Below are 18,191 nucleotides of genomic sequence, written 5' to 3'. Positions count from 1 at the left end.
CACTGGTACTTGACAAAGTCTGTTAGTCCGCTAATAAAAATTTGCACGTAACATATTTGTGCACATGGATCAATAAAGGAAAAGTACATGACCATTGTGGAGAAATACTGAAAGGTAAAGTGTACGCTTCACATTTATATGTCATGCCCTGTCCACCTTTGAGTGGATTTTCTTCTACTACGCAGAAAAGGTGGTTCAAAATTTAAAATAAATGAAGGAAAGTACTCGTATATGCACAAGAGCATGGTCATACTGTACATATCTCTTTAACCATTTTTATCAAAAACAAAGATGGCACCAACTAGACCAGGAATAAAATAATGCTTTCAAAAAACAGAGTGTTACAAGATGGATTCTGGTTTTATTTATCCATCCATCCATTTTCTTGGACTTATTTGAGGTCACGCCATGAGGGTAGAAGCTTAAGAATGGAAGCCCAAACTTCCCTCTCCCCAGCCACTTCATCCAGCTCTTCCACAGGGATGCTGAGGTGTTGCCATGCCAGCCAGGTAACGAAGTCTTTCCAACGTGTCCTTGGTCATCCCCGGGGTGTCCTCCCAGTGGGACATGCCCAGAACACCTTAACTAGAAGGTATCTTAATCAGATGCCTGAGCCACCTCATCTGGCTCCTTTCAATGTGGAGTAGCAGCAGTTCAGATGTGAACTCATCCCGGATGACCAAGCTTCTCACTCTCTCTTTAAGGGAGAACCCAGACATCCTCCAGGGAAAATAATATCAGCTGCTTGTATCCAGCATCTTGTTCTTTTGATCACGACTCACAGATTGTGACTATAAGTGAGGGTAGGAACGTAGATCGACTGGTAAATTGATAGCCTTGGCTTTTGGCTTAGCTCCCTTTTCACCAAAATAGACAGATATAAATTGAGTATCAGTGTAGACACTGCACTGAGTCCCCGCTCCATTTTTCCCTCACCTGTGAACAAGACTCCAAGACACTTGAACTCTTTCACATGAGGCAGTATCTCAGCCCTGCTCTGGATAGAGCACTACACCCTTTTCCAACTGAGGACCAGGGTTTCAGATTTGGAGGTACTGATTTTCATCCCAATAGTTTCACACTCGCCTGCAAACCTATTGAGATTTGGAGATTAGAGCTTGATGAAGCCATCAGAACCATGTAATCTGCAAAAATAACATCCAATAGTGAGACCACCAAACCGGACTTGCTCTATGCTACACTTGCACAGAGAAATTCTGTCCTCAAAAATTATAAACAGAAATGGTGAATAGAATCCAACCCTCAATGGAAACGAATCTAACTACTAGCAATGTGGATCAAACTGACACTTGTCATACTGCAAACGAACAGCCCATCTCGACCATGCCAACGGTGTAGAGCTGATTCAATGTTCCACGGCCAACAACAAACCCACACCACTCGTCCTGAATGTGAGATTTGACTTCCCGTCAGACTCTTCTCTCCAGCACCCCTGAATAGACCTTAGCAAGGATGCTGAGGAGTGTCCTCTTGTAGTTGGAACACACCCCTTCTTAAAAAGGCAGACCACCACCCTAGTCTGCCGATTCAAAGGCACTGTACCTGATGCCCATACCAAGTTGAACAGGTGTGTCAACCAGGACAGCCCCAAAATACCCAGAGTCTTTAATCAAACTAAAATAATAACTGAATCACATTTTACATTACATTACATGGGAAACACAGTGGAACCATGTTTGCAATGTGTCTTAGTTATCCTGCACTCATCACTTTACAAATACAAATCCCCGGAACTGGCTTCACTCCAGATCTCCATCAGGAAACAGCACATAATAGACAAGAATGGACTTCAGTATTGATCCAACCACACAACTCCAAAAACAAGCACCTAAATGAAACCACCAAATTCTCTAATTTTCCAGACAAACTTCAATTTATTGTATTGTAACTTTGAATTAGACCAAATTAAAACCTTCATCAGATTAGATTTGAAAATATTTGCTGCTGGGTTTTATCCCATCAAAATATGTGCACATATTGGAGCTAATTTGGCACAGTCTGAATAATTAGAAGGAGCTGAGTATACACTGGTAGAGAGTGTGAGTTAATAGTCTCATTGTAGGACAAATGACTCAATGCCCTTAAAAACATGATACTCCGCTAGTTAAGCGTGTGAACATAAAAACATGTAAATGAGCTGAATCACTCTGAGTCTATGAAGTATGAACTATGTTTTCCATTTGTGGCCAAGCATTCCAAGCTCTCTTTCTGAACTTGTACAGCTCCACTTTAGTTTCATCAGACCACAGGACATGTCTTCAGAAGTTAAGATCTTTGTGTTGGTGTCTTTTTGCAAATGGTAATCTGCCTTTTTTGTTTAAGAGAAATGGCTTTATTCTCAGTGAATGGACTTTTAGCTAATGTTGTTGCAGGACACGTTCCACAGTGGATATTGACACCTTCTGACCAGCTGCATCCAGTATCTTCACAAGGTCTTTGGCTTTTATTCTGGGGTTAATTTGCATATTTCGAACCAAAACACATTCAGCTCTGGGACACAGAGCTTGTCTCGTTCATGAATAGTGTGACGACTGGGCATCCCCACGTTTATAATTGCGTATAATTGTTTGAACAGATGAACGTGGCTCCTCACGAGCATTTGGAAATTATACCCAAGGATGATCCAGACTTGTGGAGCGCCACAATTCTCTCTCTGATTTCCTGGCCGATTTCTTTTGATTTTCCCATGATTGCAAACCAAGGCAGAGTGTTTAAGGTGTGCCCTTAAATAAATACCCAGGTGTGCTGTCAATTAACTTACATTGTCGGTAAACCTATTGGGAGCTTTCAAAGCCATGAGCTCATCATCTGGGCTTCCCCATGTTCTTTAAAGACACAGTTGTGTATGTAAACTTTTGACGTTGAAGAAAATAATATAGAATTCTCAAAGTAATGTCTTATTATAGTGGCATTTAAACTTTTGCAAACTACCTTCATGTGAGGCTAATCAAGAGTTATTTTGCATAAAAGCCCAAATGACAAACAACTGACATACATCACATGGACAAACAAATGGGCACACTAGCCTTATACACAAATAGTATTAAAATCAATAAACAGATTTTAACATTACAGCATTAAAACCCTAATAAGTGTAACTGACTGGAAAATTGTAACACAAAAAAAAAGACTCAATGGGACATTCGCAGGAGCTCCTGGCAAGGAAAAATTTCTCATTTTACTTTTGACTGTGCATTTAAGGACCACGAGCAGAACATGTGGAAAAAAATACTCAAATGAATCAAACTTAATACCAAGACCAAGATACCATGAGATGGCACCAGCCTAATATTTTCAATGCTTAGGCCTCAGCACACAAAGTGACGAGTAGCTGAGATTTCCACAGAATAACTTGGGCTAGCGGCTGCATGATGGCATGGCCAGTTAGCACTTTAGCCTTACTGTTCTGAGGACCGGGTTTCAGATCCCAGTCCCGCCTGTGTGGAATTTGCACGTTTTCCCTGTGGCCGCGTGAGTTTTGTCCGGGCACTCTAGTTTCCTCCCACATGCCAAACATTGGAGACTTTAAATTACCCTGAGGTGTGATTGTGAGTGCAAATGCTTGTTTGTTTCTATGTGCCGTGCAATTGGTTGGCAACCAGTTCAGGGTGTTCGCCTCCTGCCTGAAGATGGACTCCCGCGACCCTTGTGAGGATAAGTGGCTGAGAAAATGGATGGATGGAATTTAGGATAGCTTCCTCCCTGCCACTCCAACCCCTTCCTCCCTCTCTCCCTCGCAAAAATAAAAATACTAAAATTTGCTGAAGCTAAACTGTAAATATCCCGGATTTTACCAGATACGAATTTTATTGTATTTCACAACTGAGTTTTACTACTAGCTGGCTGACTGGCTTGATCTGATTTAATAATTGAAGTACAACGAAAACAAAATAAGACAATACTGAAAATTAAGATTTGAATTGACTGCTCATTTTTACTTCAAAATTTACTTTGCATTGTCTTAAAAACATTGTTCAGAATTAAAAAGCAGAAAATTCAAACAAAAAGGTCCATCAATGTCTCCACACGTTAGGACAAACTTGCGAAACCCTTCTCCTTGGACCCACAATACTTATTGTGATGATGGGTGGTGGTTAGAGTGGGATTAAAGGTTAGTCCTGAAACAAAATGAGAGTCTCTCTGAGGAGTCAACACTATATCAGGGACTTTTCTGTGTACAAATTGATCAGCCTTCAACAGTCTTTTAACTACTCTGTGACTGAGATGGATAATAGTTGACTGTACACCATACCTCCTTTAACTAGAAGATGTAGTTGTGCTTTCATTTGTCAGTACAACTTTTCCACTTGAAGATATACCACGCTAACATGATTACCCCCCCCCCCCACACACACACACTTTTTTTGTGCGGGGGGATTCTCTTGTTGGACCATTAAAACTAAGTAGGAAAACCATGAAAACTAAGTAGGAAACATGATCAATTGCCAGTAACTGTGGTTTGTTCATTTGACCTATGTTGGCCTCCATGCCAAGGCCGTCCATAAAAATATTTAGGTTTCCCATAACGCGACCAACTGTAAATATTCAAAAGCAAATAAAATTGCTGAAGTCTGCATTTTTTTTTTCTTTACATGAATGCGACGTATGACTGGACAAGGGAAGTAACCCAGGTCCTGTCTCAAATATAAATCAGGAATCAGGAAGTGAACGTCTGCCTCACGCTATCGGCTATCTTGGCGGACGGTGTGCCATTTGCTTTCTCGCTTATTTCAAACGACGAATACATCGTGAGTAATAAGATGAGAAAGGTGAGCTCTTCTTTAACACTCCAGGATATATTCAAACAAATAGCCCTGGAAGAATTTGGAGATGACATGCTGTCTGAGATTAAAGCACTGCGACTGGGGCAAACACACGGTTGCATCCAGTGCGAATGTTCTTATGATTTTGAGACATTATTACAGTTCGATCCGGATCTTAGGGTAGTGATTTTTCATTTGAGGAAAAATGCCACTGCTGAACGGCCCAAAATGGATGCATTTGTCACTATGGTGGCAGCTGCTAAGTAAAACTCAAGACCTTTCCTTCACGTATTTAAAAAAAAAAAAAAAAAAAAAAAAGGTAATCTGGGAAATCACCGCCTTTTTAGTCCTGGAAGAGGTCCACCGAGCCAGCTCCTCATTCCCAAATTCAGTATCCAAAGAAGAAGCTACCTATGTTATACAGGTATGCATATCAGTGATTTGAAATCATTATTAGGAAGTTGAAAATATGAAGAAATAAATATTTATATAATTTATAGCTCAAACGTAAGATACATAACACACACACACTGAATATATTTATTGGTAGTGTATGGGCCAAAATATTTGCAGAATATCATGCAATGGACTTTTGAAAAAGAAAAAAAAAATGCTACCTACTAATCCCCCCACCCCCACTCTTGTTACTGGAAAGCAAAATATTTTTATGGATGGCCCAGGCTATGTCTCAAGAAGAGGAAGTGAGTAAAGACTGCTGGGCCAAATGTGGGCCATCACATTAATTATTAAATTGCTCATTGTCACAGGACTCACTTTCATCTTGGCTCTCACACACATTTTTCCCTCCCTTACAGGTCTGCATGCTAAATGTACTACTGTCCATCACACCCCATTTGATGATCTTCAACGTTGAGTCAAGACTACAATTTTAAATGTGCAAATGTTATCTTAAAGAAAGCTGTTAGGTGTATTTACTTCTTTGTGTAAGGATAAACATTCCATGAGGCTTGGATGGATGAGAGCCTGTCGGGGTTGTCTGACTCTCTAGGTCAGGGGTGTCAAACTCATTTCACATGAGCTACATACGGCCTCGGAAGATGTAAAGTGGGCCGGACCATTAAAATTATACCATACTCGGCTATAAATAACCAAAACATCTTGTCTTTCCTTTGTTTTGGTGTAAAGAAGCACAAGAACCTTAGGAAAATGTTGAAATTTAATGAACATTGCTTTTACAAAACATTTCATGAGACACCTCAGATTTCCTTAGACAAGTGTGCAATATACTTTTATCATTCATATTTATGCATTGCAACTGATCCCACTGATTGTACAAAGGCACAAAACTTTAACAAGTAATTGGTATAAAAATGGAGTAATGGATATTAAGGTTACATTAAATTTATAAAGAAAGCCATTTTTAAACCATTTACACGTGCATATAAAATCTAAATTTAATCCCTGGCTACACCTTACAAACTAAGGAGAGTGTTATTAAATGTGTAAATAAGAAAGTATTCACATGTCCTGTAAATAAACTTCATACATGAAACACACATGCACATACCATATATACAGAAAATTCATGGAGTTGCATGAGGAGTAGAATTCCACCATAGCTTTTTGTAGTGAAGTTGCTGACATTAAATTGCACATTTTTTAATCACCACAGTAAGGAGCACGGAGATGTATTTTTTCCAATTCAAACAGTGTCTCAGGCAGGATTTTTAAAGAGTTAGTCTAGTCTGGACTTGTTTTTGTTCCTGATGCTTGAGATCTTTTGGCTTCTACAAGTGTATCGATATCAGGTGCCATGTCCTGACGAGCTGTCACTTTCAGAATGTCATTTAACTGCTTGTTTGTGAGCCTTGAACGCATTTTTTGTTTTATTGATACTCATTACTGAGAAAAATTGTTCACAAAGGTAGGTTGTCCCAAACATGCACAAAATTTTAGCAGACAGGGCTATTAATTTGGGGTATCCGGCGAGTAGACTGATAAAATTTGACCAGCCCTACGGAGGCAAATTTGCCCTTCAAATTTGCATCACATTGCAAATCAATTATTTCTAGCTGGATTTTAACCAGCAGATCAGAATCTTTAACTGTGAAAGGTGAGCAAAAAACTGAAAATTCTATCATCAAAGTTCACCAAATACCTGAAAACGTTTCTCTAACTCCCACAGTAATCCTGTAATCTTGTCTTTGTACCGTTTCACGTCCGCATCAGGTCTGGTGTCTCTCACTCACTCACACTCTCACACACACACTCACACACACACACTCACACACACACACTCTCACACTCTCACACACTCACACACACACACCACACACACACACACACACACACACACACACACACACACACACACACACCACACACACACACACACACCTCTCAAACAGGGGAAATGAGCAGGGTTGCCACTTGCCAGCACAAAGTCAGCTTCACCTTCAATGCATGTATGTTGTCAGAAAACTGTGTGACAACTTTTTTGTGGCCTTGCAACATTTTGTTCAGATTGTTCAAGTGTTCAGTAATATCCACCAAAAATGCAAGGTCCTGTAGCCATTCCTGAGATTGTAATTACAACACCGGTTTTCCTTTTTTCTTCATGAACTGTCCAATTTCCTCTCGTAGATCAAAGAAATTCCTCAGCACAGCACCTCTTCTAAATGATCTCACTTAAGTGTGGTATGGTAGGCTGTGGGTAATGTTTCTGTCACTGAGAAGTTTGTCAAAGTGACGATGGTTCAGTCCTCTGGATCGGACGAAATTTAGTGCGAACAACAACTTTCATGACGTGCTCCATTTTCAAGTCTCGGTGGTTATCAACCCATGTCACATTGAAGACTTAAGGTAGCCTTAATTCTTTTACTTCTGACATAAAGCAATCTCGTCACGGTAGAGTGTCTGCACCTAAACATGGATAAAAGCTAAAATAACCACAGTGTCTATACGATTAATACCCTAAAATGTCAAGCAGGTTCATGCAACCATGTTTCTCTTGTTTGCCTCAATGTCACTAGTTGATTCTGTGGCACTCAAGGGATCTGACAGCCATTGGTTATCATCACTGCTTTCTGCACACGGACAATAGAGATCTTTGTGAGTCAACACTGACAGTGTTCTTGAGTTTTCCATTCACTCTGGTGCAGTCACATTTTGCAATTAGTTATTTAAAATAGTTGATCAAACAGCTCGAGGCAGAGTTCTTCTGACTTGTGTTAAATACAGCACATGGTTGGTGGATAGATGTATTTTTTTCCAGGTTAAAAAAAAAATACAAATCTTCCACAGCACGAGAAATTATGTGTTAAGAGGACGGCCTTCTTTGCATAACAGGCTTGCAAGTTTGAAGAAAACCACTAGGTCACATTAAAATCACTCACTCACTCACACACACTCACACACACTCACACACACACACACACACACACACACACACACACACACACACACACACACACACACACACACACGTATAACATTTAGTGGAATAAAAAAAAAAAAACCACACACACACACTATATGTTGCATAGAAGCTAAATGTTTTGTTCTTCTGGTCTTTAATTCCATTCTTATATTTTACTTTTATTTATATGCCTCCTGACTGTCATTTAGGTCAAACCAGAAAAGTCTCCAAGCAGTTGTCCATCTTAAGTTGCAAAACTACCCTCAAGATTGTCTGCTGGCATTGGAAAGTCTTATTCGAAAGGCTTCAGAGAGCATTATTATCCAGGACAAGGACACAAGGTCATTCCATATTTCAAGACAGATAGTATGTAGCAAGTTAGTTTTGTTTCCGTTCAAAGTTCAAGAACGGACCAAAAGAAGGCTGCAATGACCAGTGTCGGGAAGTAATTGGATGTAATGACATACAATTTTAATTAAAAAAATAATCTGAATTTGTAACAGTAAGATTACTGGTAGAAAAATGTGTATGAAAATACAGTTGCTTTTTGAATTTTCCATGATCATGATTGTAGTTACCATATTTTCGCAACTATAAGGCATACTGTATTAAATGTTGCTGTCTCAGTAGTGGGTGTAATTTCAGTATTTAACACAGATATAAGGCGCATGGTATTATTAGGTGCAGGCATGGTGGTGCTCATGAGACAGTGAGGCACAATTGTACCCTTATTTTGACAAGCAGAAGAACAAGCTCATACTTTTACCCTGACTACAACCTATGCAAGCAAGTCACCAGTCAAAATGCCATTCTCACCGAGTGTCACACACAGGTGTAAAGTTATTACACCACAGTAAACAAAACAGAAAAACCAGCACACAGCAAAACAACCGACACAATAAGCAAAGAAATAATTGAAACAAAACATGCACTTCAAACGCTATCTATATACATTTAGCGCCGCAAAGCATATAGCATTAATTCCGAATTAAGAAAATAAAATGCAATAACGTAATTATGTTATAGTGAAAACATTTAATTGTCACATTAGAATTACACAGTTAACAGGATATCATGAAATTGAAACCAATTACATTTGTAAAGTAATCTTCCCAACACTGGTGATGACACACTAGGATTTACTAGGTAACTTTGGAATACCTCCTTGGAGCTTTTATGTTGGCTTAATATTGAAATGATTTATATAAAGTATCGTAATTCCTTGTGTATAATATTTGTAATCGTGTAATGTCAGTGCTTTTCTCATTAATTTAGGAATAAAGGGAATCAACACTCTTAGGAATGAAAAAAACAATCCTCAAAAACACCATGGATGGCAAAGAGGACGACATGCTTTGGGAGGAAAATAGGATCACTGTTCATGATGCAATGCAGCAGGCACCAGAACTGGAACAAGTAATCAATGAGGAGTTCCACAGCGATGCACCAAAAGTAGCTACTATAAATCTTTTTCAGAGTGGAGATGAGTCAGATGCTTCTTTTAAAGGCTTGGCCAAGGATGTGTAATGTAGTTGTTAAATTGCACTATGCACAAATGCCAAAAAAAATTCTCTCAACAAAGATCAACAGTGTTATATTATTTAAGACTGCAATATGTGTTAATAGTATTAAGAAAATGTTACGCCGTTATTGATCAATTTATTTTAGTTGGTTGAGGGATCCTTTTCTGATAATTACAGGGACCAGGACAAGCGTGCGTGTCCTGTGGCCTTCCCGAGATATATATTACCACTACATCAGCATACGCACAAAGCTTATTATTGATTGTTGGACAAATAATTTTCTGAAAAACGATACAAGTGCAAAGCTAGCAAAATAGGAATAGAGATATTTCCGAATATTTTGAACATAAGGATAGCAGCAAAAAACGGTGTGCATTGCAAATTGAAAGAAGGGTTTTCACAATTTTTAAGGTCAACTTTGGCAGTGTGCATTATACTTCAGGACACACTATACACGAGAAATTTGGTATACTTAGTTTTATACAATTCTGATATTCTATTCTATTTCTGTAGCTATTGCTATGCGTCTTCCTGTTCAAGGCCATGGTGGTCGTCGTCAGGATTACATAACATTACCTTCAGTCAATTTTCTGTGTACAGTAGTCGCCGTTTTATGAATGTATTTGGATTAAGAGTGATTATCCACCATATCAAACACTCAATTCTCCCAATATAAGCGACTGTGGATTACACAGAAAAGTCGACCTAAGTACCTACTGATAACCTTTAGAGTTGCAATTGTTGATTATTTTCATGTAATTAGTTAGAAGGATAAAATATGATTTTGCATCATCCCTCCATTTTCTGTACTGCTTGTGTTCACTAGGGTTGCGTGGGTGCAAGAGCCTGTCCCAGCTATCTTCGGGCAAGAGGTGGGGTACACACTCTAAACTGGTTGTCAACCCAATTGCATAAACAACAAAATGTTATGCAATATGAGGTAAAGGTACTATTGCGGTTTACTTGAGTCAACATGCTCATGCTCAAAACATATATCTGGCAGAGTATCAGTGGCTTTTAATGGCTGGGCCCAAGCATGGTGAGTGGGATATGGGCAATGGTAAATGGGCTTTCACTTTAACGCTTTTCAACTTTGGAGGTACTCAAAGGTCTTAAACACTGGTTCCTCATTAACATACTGACACAGCATCAGAAACAACTGGGGTCCAATACCTTGCTCAAGGACATCTCAACATTATCTCAAGTGCTGATGGTGGAACCTACAACATTTTGGGTTGGAGGATGACCACTCTACCACCTAAGCCATGCCGCTATGTGAAAGAGTGTATGTAGAGTTGGGTGTTATGAGCTCAAGCTCACAGTTGGCTGTTAACTGGCAAACAGTTAGTTGAGTGAATGGGTGTCGGTCACGGCCATAGCACCTTGTCTATGAATGTGCTTATCAGTTTATGAAGACACTGTACAGTAAAATAATGAAAGTTCTCGAGCAGGTGTGTCTATCCTTGATCACTAGTAGGGACATTAAAGTAACTTCTATCAGTGGTAGACTATATTAAAAAAGCTAACATTGATATGTTGTGTTCCCAAACAGAGATGGTCTGTGTCATTACCTTTTTTTTTTTTTTTTTTTTTTTAAACGAGAAATGATCCCAAACTTTGGACATGTATCCACATATTCTCTTGAGTACAAACAATTGCAGCAACTTATATCGACGTAGTGGTGCTGCCTGAATCTGAGAGCGAAAAATAGTCTATGTGGAAAAATTATCACTGCAGAGGTTTGAGACAGGGATTTTGCTTCAACTTTTGTTGTAATCCACCATCCCAACCTTACCATTACAGACGTAGAAAAAACAAATTACACAGCTTCATCAGAAACATCAACCTATCTTTCCAAGACCTTTAGTGTATGTTTTTAGTGTTTTTGTAATCCCAATATTAAATACTGGCTTGCTACGACTGACAGACACCTACTTGTTGTTTGTCATCAAACTTGGAACAATGCGTAGCAAGGTAAAATTACAACTCTATAAATCTCTCACTATCCAAATAACTCATGGTTTCATAATTGCTACTTTAGTTGCTGACCAGGACATCTCAAGGTAACATTGCCTGACTAAGCATGTAAACACCCCTAGACATTTTGTTCAACTCCATTTCTTTTCACCAACCATTTCTGAACCTCGAAAAAGAATCCAAGTGTGAGTGCATATGTAAATATTTGTACATGAATGAAATGTTTCTCATATGCCCTTGAAATGATTGGAATTTTTTTGGTAAAAAAATAAACAAAAAACAATAGAATGCCTTTCATTGTGTACTTAGTGAGCCTATGTTATGTGTGCTTGGGTATTGGACGTCTTTGTCCTTGTCTCTTAGAAACCACACGCCAACACAAGTCAATGTTATATGCATAAAGAGACAAAAACTGGATTCCAAAAAAATGAATGCAAGTATGAATCCCCTATTAAGGGTTAATCAAATTTGGGTACCTTAAGATACCTACTAGTTTTGTTCTCATTTGTGTATTGTTTTTATTGAAGGGGTCCAATTCCCATAATTTGTGTATGGGTGGTTACGTCGCAGTGACTGGAGGAGTGAAGCTTGAGATGCAGTTGGTGGAGTGTGTGGATTAGAAGTTTGTCCAGCTGTGTGCTTTAATGACAAGTGCGTAGCGACAAAAAACAAAAAATAAATACTTGAACTGTCGTGTTAACAATAGTTAATACCTGTCAGTTATTAGGTGTTTTACAACATAAGTAGTGAAAGATGCCATGGAGCAAATGCTAAATTGGCAGCTGAATTTAAAAAAAAAAGAAAAAGTAACATAAAATTAAAAACGCTGTCACCCGATGCTCCCTTAATGTTTCTGCCTGCACCCTCATTTGTGCATTCCTAGAACTGGCCTTGATTTCTAATAAGTTTTAGCCACATCTCATATCATTATGTTGAATATTCTAAAGCAAACTTAACATTTACGGTACTGGCCTAAGGTGGTTTCAGTCTACTAATTTTCATCTGCTTGATATTATAGTACCTTAGATCAACACATAATCTCCTGAAGGCAATGGTAACAGCAAAACAACATTTTATTTGGCAGCTCAATTGCTCTCGTAAAAATCCTAGGAAAGTCACCTCAACTTTAGCAGCAAAGCACCAAATAAAAGGAAAACTAGTGATAAAATCAAGACAAGGGGAGACTTGAATGCTTTATCTAGTCAACACTCAGAGATTCCTAATTAAAACTGCAGCAACTATGATCTTATTCTTACACTTGAGACTTCAAATGTCCTTTTTTGAGAATTAAGATTATTCTATACAAATTGCACTTAACACCCATCAGTGCAAAACAGTACACTGGCCACACAAAGGTTTACCTACACCAAGAGAAACATGGCATTTGAATGTAGTACAGAAAATAGAGATTGCAAGGCAGAAAGAGTGACAGCATCACAAAATGAGTGACAGTTCTGGGCACACATAGTGACACCGTCCAACCACAACAGCATTCAACTCGTTTTTTTGCACCCTATGGATGAGGAGTAACTGTATGCTGTGTGCCAACCTCATCAGAATTATTCATGATCAGCTTCACACCTTCGATTTGGAAGTTTAGTGTTGGATAACAAAGAGGGTGGACAACACATGCTCACCTGGGTTGCGAGTTCTCTTCATACATGCGCTCCTTGCCCTCCTTGAACAAGCTGATCGTCTGTTTGGTCTTCTTGGTGAGGTTCTCCATGAAGACTCGGAAGTACTCGTTGTCCCCCAGGGTTTCCATTTTGCCCTCGTAGCGAGACAAAATTGTGCGCAGGTGCTGGTACGTGTCTGGCAACAGGTCCAGGATATAAGGGGGGCTGTTCTTCAGGGCCAATTTGGGGTTTTGGCACAAACGCACCACCTGCAGCAATGGAGAGAATGTGATGGAAGATGTGTAAAGACAAAAGGGGGAACTGTAGAAAATAAGGGAATTTTTAATGCAGCATTTTTCCTCAAGGCTCTTTTTATCGGGAAGACACAATTGCTGTATACTGAATTGTAGGTTTATTTTCATACAAACAAAATTAGACTTTTGGGAATGCGCAAAATAGAGGACATTTAGAATGGACCACTGTAACAGACTACCATGGCCCATAAGAGCTTTGGGCTGAAGGTGCAAGTTTCCATAATACAAGATCTTTTTTCCCTTTTGACTTGTCCCTTTATGGGGCAGCACAGCGTGTCATCCTTTTTCATGTAAGTATTTCTCCTCAATCCACCCCCAAAACCAACTGGCCTCATGTCTTCCCTCACTACATCTATCAACCTTCTCTTCAGTATTCCTCCAGCTCTCTTCAACTGGCAGCTCTATCGTCATCCCCCTTCTACGAATATACATACACCCGTTCCTCTGGATGTATCCAAACCATAGAAATTTGCTCGCTCTAAATTTGTTTAGAAAACATCAAACCAATCAAATTGATGAATACATTTCTAATCCACACCAAGGTTGTCAATCCTAGAGAAAACAGGGCAGCCATGGCCTAACGGTTAAACTCATCACCTGCCACAATAGGGGATCTGGGTTCAGGGATTACAGTCACAGAGTATTATTCTTCTCATTTTCATTCCCACCACCTCCAGCTCTGCTTCCTGTTTGCTCTTCAGTGCTATTGACTTAAATCCACTCATCATGACTGTCCTCACCAAAAAACTTTGGCCTTCATCCTAGGAAAGACTCTTCTGTCACAGAACCCACTCGATACTGTCCCCCACCCGTTCAAACCTGCTTGGACTTGTTTCATCACTTCCTTACCACACTCTCAGCCTTTGCTCTGGACTATTGACCCAAAGTATTTAAAGCCCCCACCCCATCTATGCACATCTAATCTGTTTTATTTGGCTAATCTTCATGCCTCTCCACTCCAGTGCATGCCTCCACCTTTCTAACTGTTCCACCACCTGCTCCCTGCTTCAAGTGCAGATCAGAATATAATCTGCGAACATTATGGTCCAAGGGAATCTAAACCTCATTTGTTTGCCCATTCATTACCACTGCAAAAAGCTGATCCCTGATGCAGTCTCACCTCCACTTTAAATTCTTCTGACACACAAGGCACACCTTACCACTGTTCTTCATTAGAGTCGGCAATCGTGACCTATTGTTGTGTGTGTGTGTGTGTGTGTATTTGGGGGGGCACGCACCACGGGACTGCCATAAATAGGAGGCCGGCTTGCTAGAACGCCCCTTTATGTGCATGCGCTCAATGTATTGGCCACACATGAATCAAGCGACGAGATGGATGATAGTCTAACGTGTCTTTTTTTCGGGGGGCACGCCGTCACACCGCCTTGCGATCGACGCAATGAGAACCCCTGGTGTAACTGAATTTCCTTTGACATGGCTCATGATGTTGATGACTTTCGACGTAAATGCGGTCGCATTACGTGAAGCAGTTCTGAACATGAGAGTTCGTACATGCTCAGTACGGTTAACATTTCCTGTTTCCGGGTGAATACCGGTTGTTTCGGAGCGGGCTTGTTAAGTTAACGTTTATGAAATAAATACGTAAATTAATGTCAAGACCACACATAATAAGCGACGTCTTGAGAGAATGTGAGGGGAGTGGCGTTACTGTTACTAGTGTTAGTGCCTCAACGTGGCTACGCTTGTGAAAGCAAAACAAACTCAAATGCATGTTCGTTCAATGTTGTCAACTAATATGCGGATTAATATTAGGCTATTTGTTCCTCATTTTTCCGGAGAAATTTTCATGAAAATTTAAAAAAACGGAATTTCGGGAAAATCCGGAGGACTTTCATCACTGTTCATACACTCTTCTGCTATTTCAAACTTTCCTGTCATTGTCCCTACATTCAAAGCCCCCACATTCTGTTCTAGGCTCTAGTTTTACGAAGAATCCACTCTCCATCTCTCCATCTTCAACCCACAGTGGCTGTATCCCTGTGGATGTTGTAAACGCAGGCCACGACCAATTCGGTAGGGACTTCTTTGGATGAATGTTTTGTGTGTGTGTGTGGTGGGGGAGTTTTCAGTCAAATGCCATTCCTGACAGAACCCTCTACATTTAACTGGGTTTGGGACTGGCCTACACCTTGCACAGGGTTGTGCCACCTTCTCCTCCCATAGGTTTGCATTTTCCATAATACAAGATCGTATGGTAAATAATGAGTGCATCTTCTAGCAATAACACATTTTATCAGTGTTCCACAGGGGTTTCCCTCATGACCACATGAAAACATGTCACTGTAAGAAGCCAATAGAGGACCTGTTTTCATGCACTGGACTGCCCGGGCTCTTTGAATACATTAATCTTCTACATGTAATCCTAAACTACTTATATTCCCAACCAAAGATGTAATTCTTCATTTGTGAAGCCCAACAAACAATCATTGAGACTACATAAATAAATATGGTTATTAGTGATCTAAGAGATAATCTTTTATCTGATAGTTAGAGGCTTGGAAGTCTCGTCTGTAATTATTAATCAACCAGACATGGTTAAAATATTCACTAGACTGTACATTCTTAGGTCATTCTAAATATATTCAAACTTTTGCTTCTCCGGTCTTCTCAATGTGACTCACTTTGTTGACCATTAGTGTCTACAAAGCAGGCAGCTTACTATACTGCAAACATAATGTCGAGGGTGATTGTCTTTTAACTGTAGACTCACAAGCACTTTTATATCCAGTCATTCACATTTGAAAAATGTACAGGTGTGGTCAGTCATGCCCGCAGATATAAAGTTACGGGTGTGGTACACCAGTCATGCCCACAGATAAAGTTGCAGGTGTGATTAGAGAACGAATCTCAAGACCTTAAAATAACTTACTAAGTTGTTATAACCAAGTCTGTAGTTGTTACGTAATACCATAATCATAATTTATTGACATTGCACTGAGACGTTTTTAAAGAGGTCAATGGACATTCCATTTCAAAACTAAGTATTCATATAATGAAATCATTTTATTTCATCATGATGTATTGTTATAATCTAGGGTGATTTACAGCAGTATCTTTTGTCAATCCGTTGATAAAAGCTATCAGTAGATGATCTATATCTTCCTAAAGCATGTAGAGGGGAAAAGTTTTCAACTTCAAGATAACGCGTACCACGGGGCAAATGACCGTTCGCATTTAGATATATGGACAGAGTAGTCTGTTAGAACTTAGATCAAGTCAAAGTAAATCACAGTCTCATATTTATTATAGTTAGATACTGAAACATTACCTGTGTTATAGCCCAGAAATGTTTTCAGTGTAACTGAGTTTACTTTGACATGGCTCATGATGTTGATGACTTTCGACATAAATGCACTCGCAGTACGTGAAGCAGTTCGCAACATGTGCTTTTGGCATCACTTCCAAACATGCTCAGTACGGTTAACTTGCATTTCCTGTTTCCGGGTGAATACTGAGTGTTTAGGATCAGGCTTGTTTTGTTACCAACGTTTATAAAATAAACCTGTAAATTAATGTCACGACCAACATTTCCTCTGTTTTATGTGTCTAAGCAAACACACTAAGCCCGTGAGCGCCTCCTTTGACCACTGTGAGCAACATCAGACATATGCAGTGTGGTCAGATCAGTTGATCATTTAAGTTACATGGCTCATTCAAAGATTCAGGTTACAGCATCTACATTCCCATCAAAACATTTCTAAGAACAATTTTGTGTTTTTTGCAATTTTACAATGAAAATGTCAAAAAAAAAAAAAAAAAACATTGCTAACTAAACCATGCCAACTATGAACTATGAATTTGAAAGGTCGCTTGCAACTTTGTTTCATTTTTCTTTTTACCCACAATGATATCCCTGTTTTGTTTTTTTAGGTGTAAAACTGAATTATTACTTGCAGAATATCTTTAGCAATTAATGTTGAAAGCAGAATCATGCTCCCAAACAGTTTTAAGGTTAATGTTATGTCGCCTTCTATATTTAAAATACAGAATTAGCTTTTTGTGGAACATATTGTCTGTGTAAAAGAATGTGATTTCTGCTGTTGAATGTGTTTCGCTGCCTGCATTTTTCATTGGCTTGTATGACAGTGTTTGATACACCCGATTTGCTTCTTTTCTTTTCAAATAGCCTCATCTCAGGTATGTGTACTGGAGTTCATAATTTCAAAACTTGAAACCAAAATCAGTTCAGCAGGTCTAGAAAAATTACCTGTGTTATATCCCAGAAATGTTTTCAGTCTAACTGAATTTCCTCTGACAAAGCTCATGATGTTGATGACTTTCAACGTAAATGCGCTCGCACCACGTAAAGAAGCTCGGAAGATGTGCTTTTGGCATAACTTCCGAACATGCTCAGTACGGTTAACTGGCATTTCATGTTTCCAGGTGAATATTAATTGTTTAGGGTCATGCTTGTTTTGTTACCAATGTTTATGAAATAAACACGGAAATTAATGTCAAGACTACACAAAATAAGCAACGTCTTTCAATATCTATGTATTTCTACTCGTAACAAATTTTACGCGTGATTTTTCGTGCTCGACTGTGCAGATTTGCGAGTGCGATGGCGCACAGGCACG

General features: G+C 39.3%; 1 protein-coding gene across 2 annotated transcripts in view; it reads right to left on the bottom strand.

Annotated features, from left to right (window-relative positions):
• Window positions 1-18,191, bottom strand: part of cbl (Cbl proto-oncogene, E3 ubiquitin protein ligase) — a 59,953-nt gene that overhangs the window by 33,576 nt on the left and 8,186 nt on the right. For both annotated transcript variants that reach the window (XM_061828038.1, XM_061828037.1), the window contains exon 2: window positions 13,301-13,548. In XM_061828038.1, the coding sequence (XP_061684022.1) occupies window positions 13,301-13,548 (248 nt within the window). The remainder of the gene's footprint in view (window positions 1-13,300; window positions 13,549-18,191) is intronic.

Source organism: Syngnathoides biaculeatus, chromosome 8 (assembly GCF_019802595.1).
Source record: "Syngnathoides biaculeatus isolate LvHL_M chromosome 8, ASM1980259v1, whole genome shotgun sequence".
NCBI lineage: Eukaryota > Metazoa > Chordata > Actinopteri > Syngnathiformes > Syngnathidae > Syngnathoides > Syngnathoides biaculeatus.
Note: the sequence above shows the minus strand (reverse complement) of the source record. Positions and strands in the feature narration are given on the sequence as shown.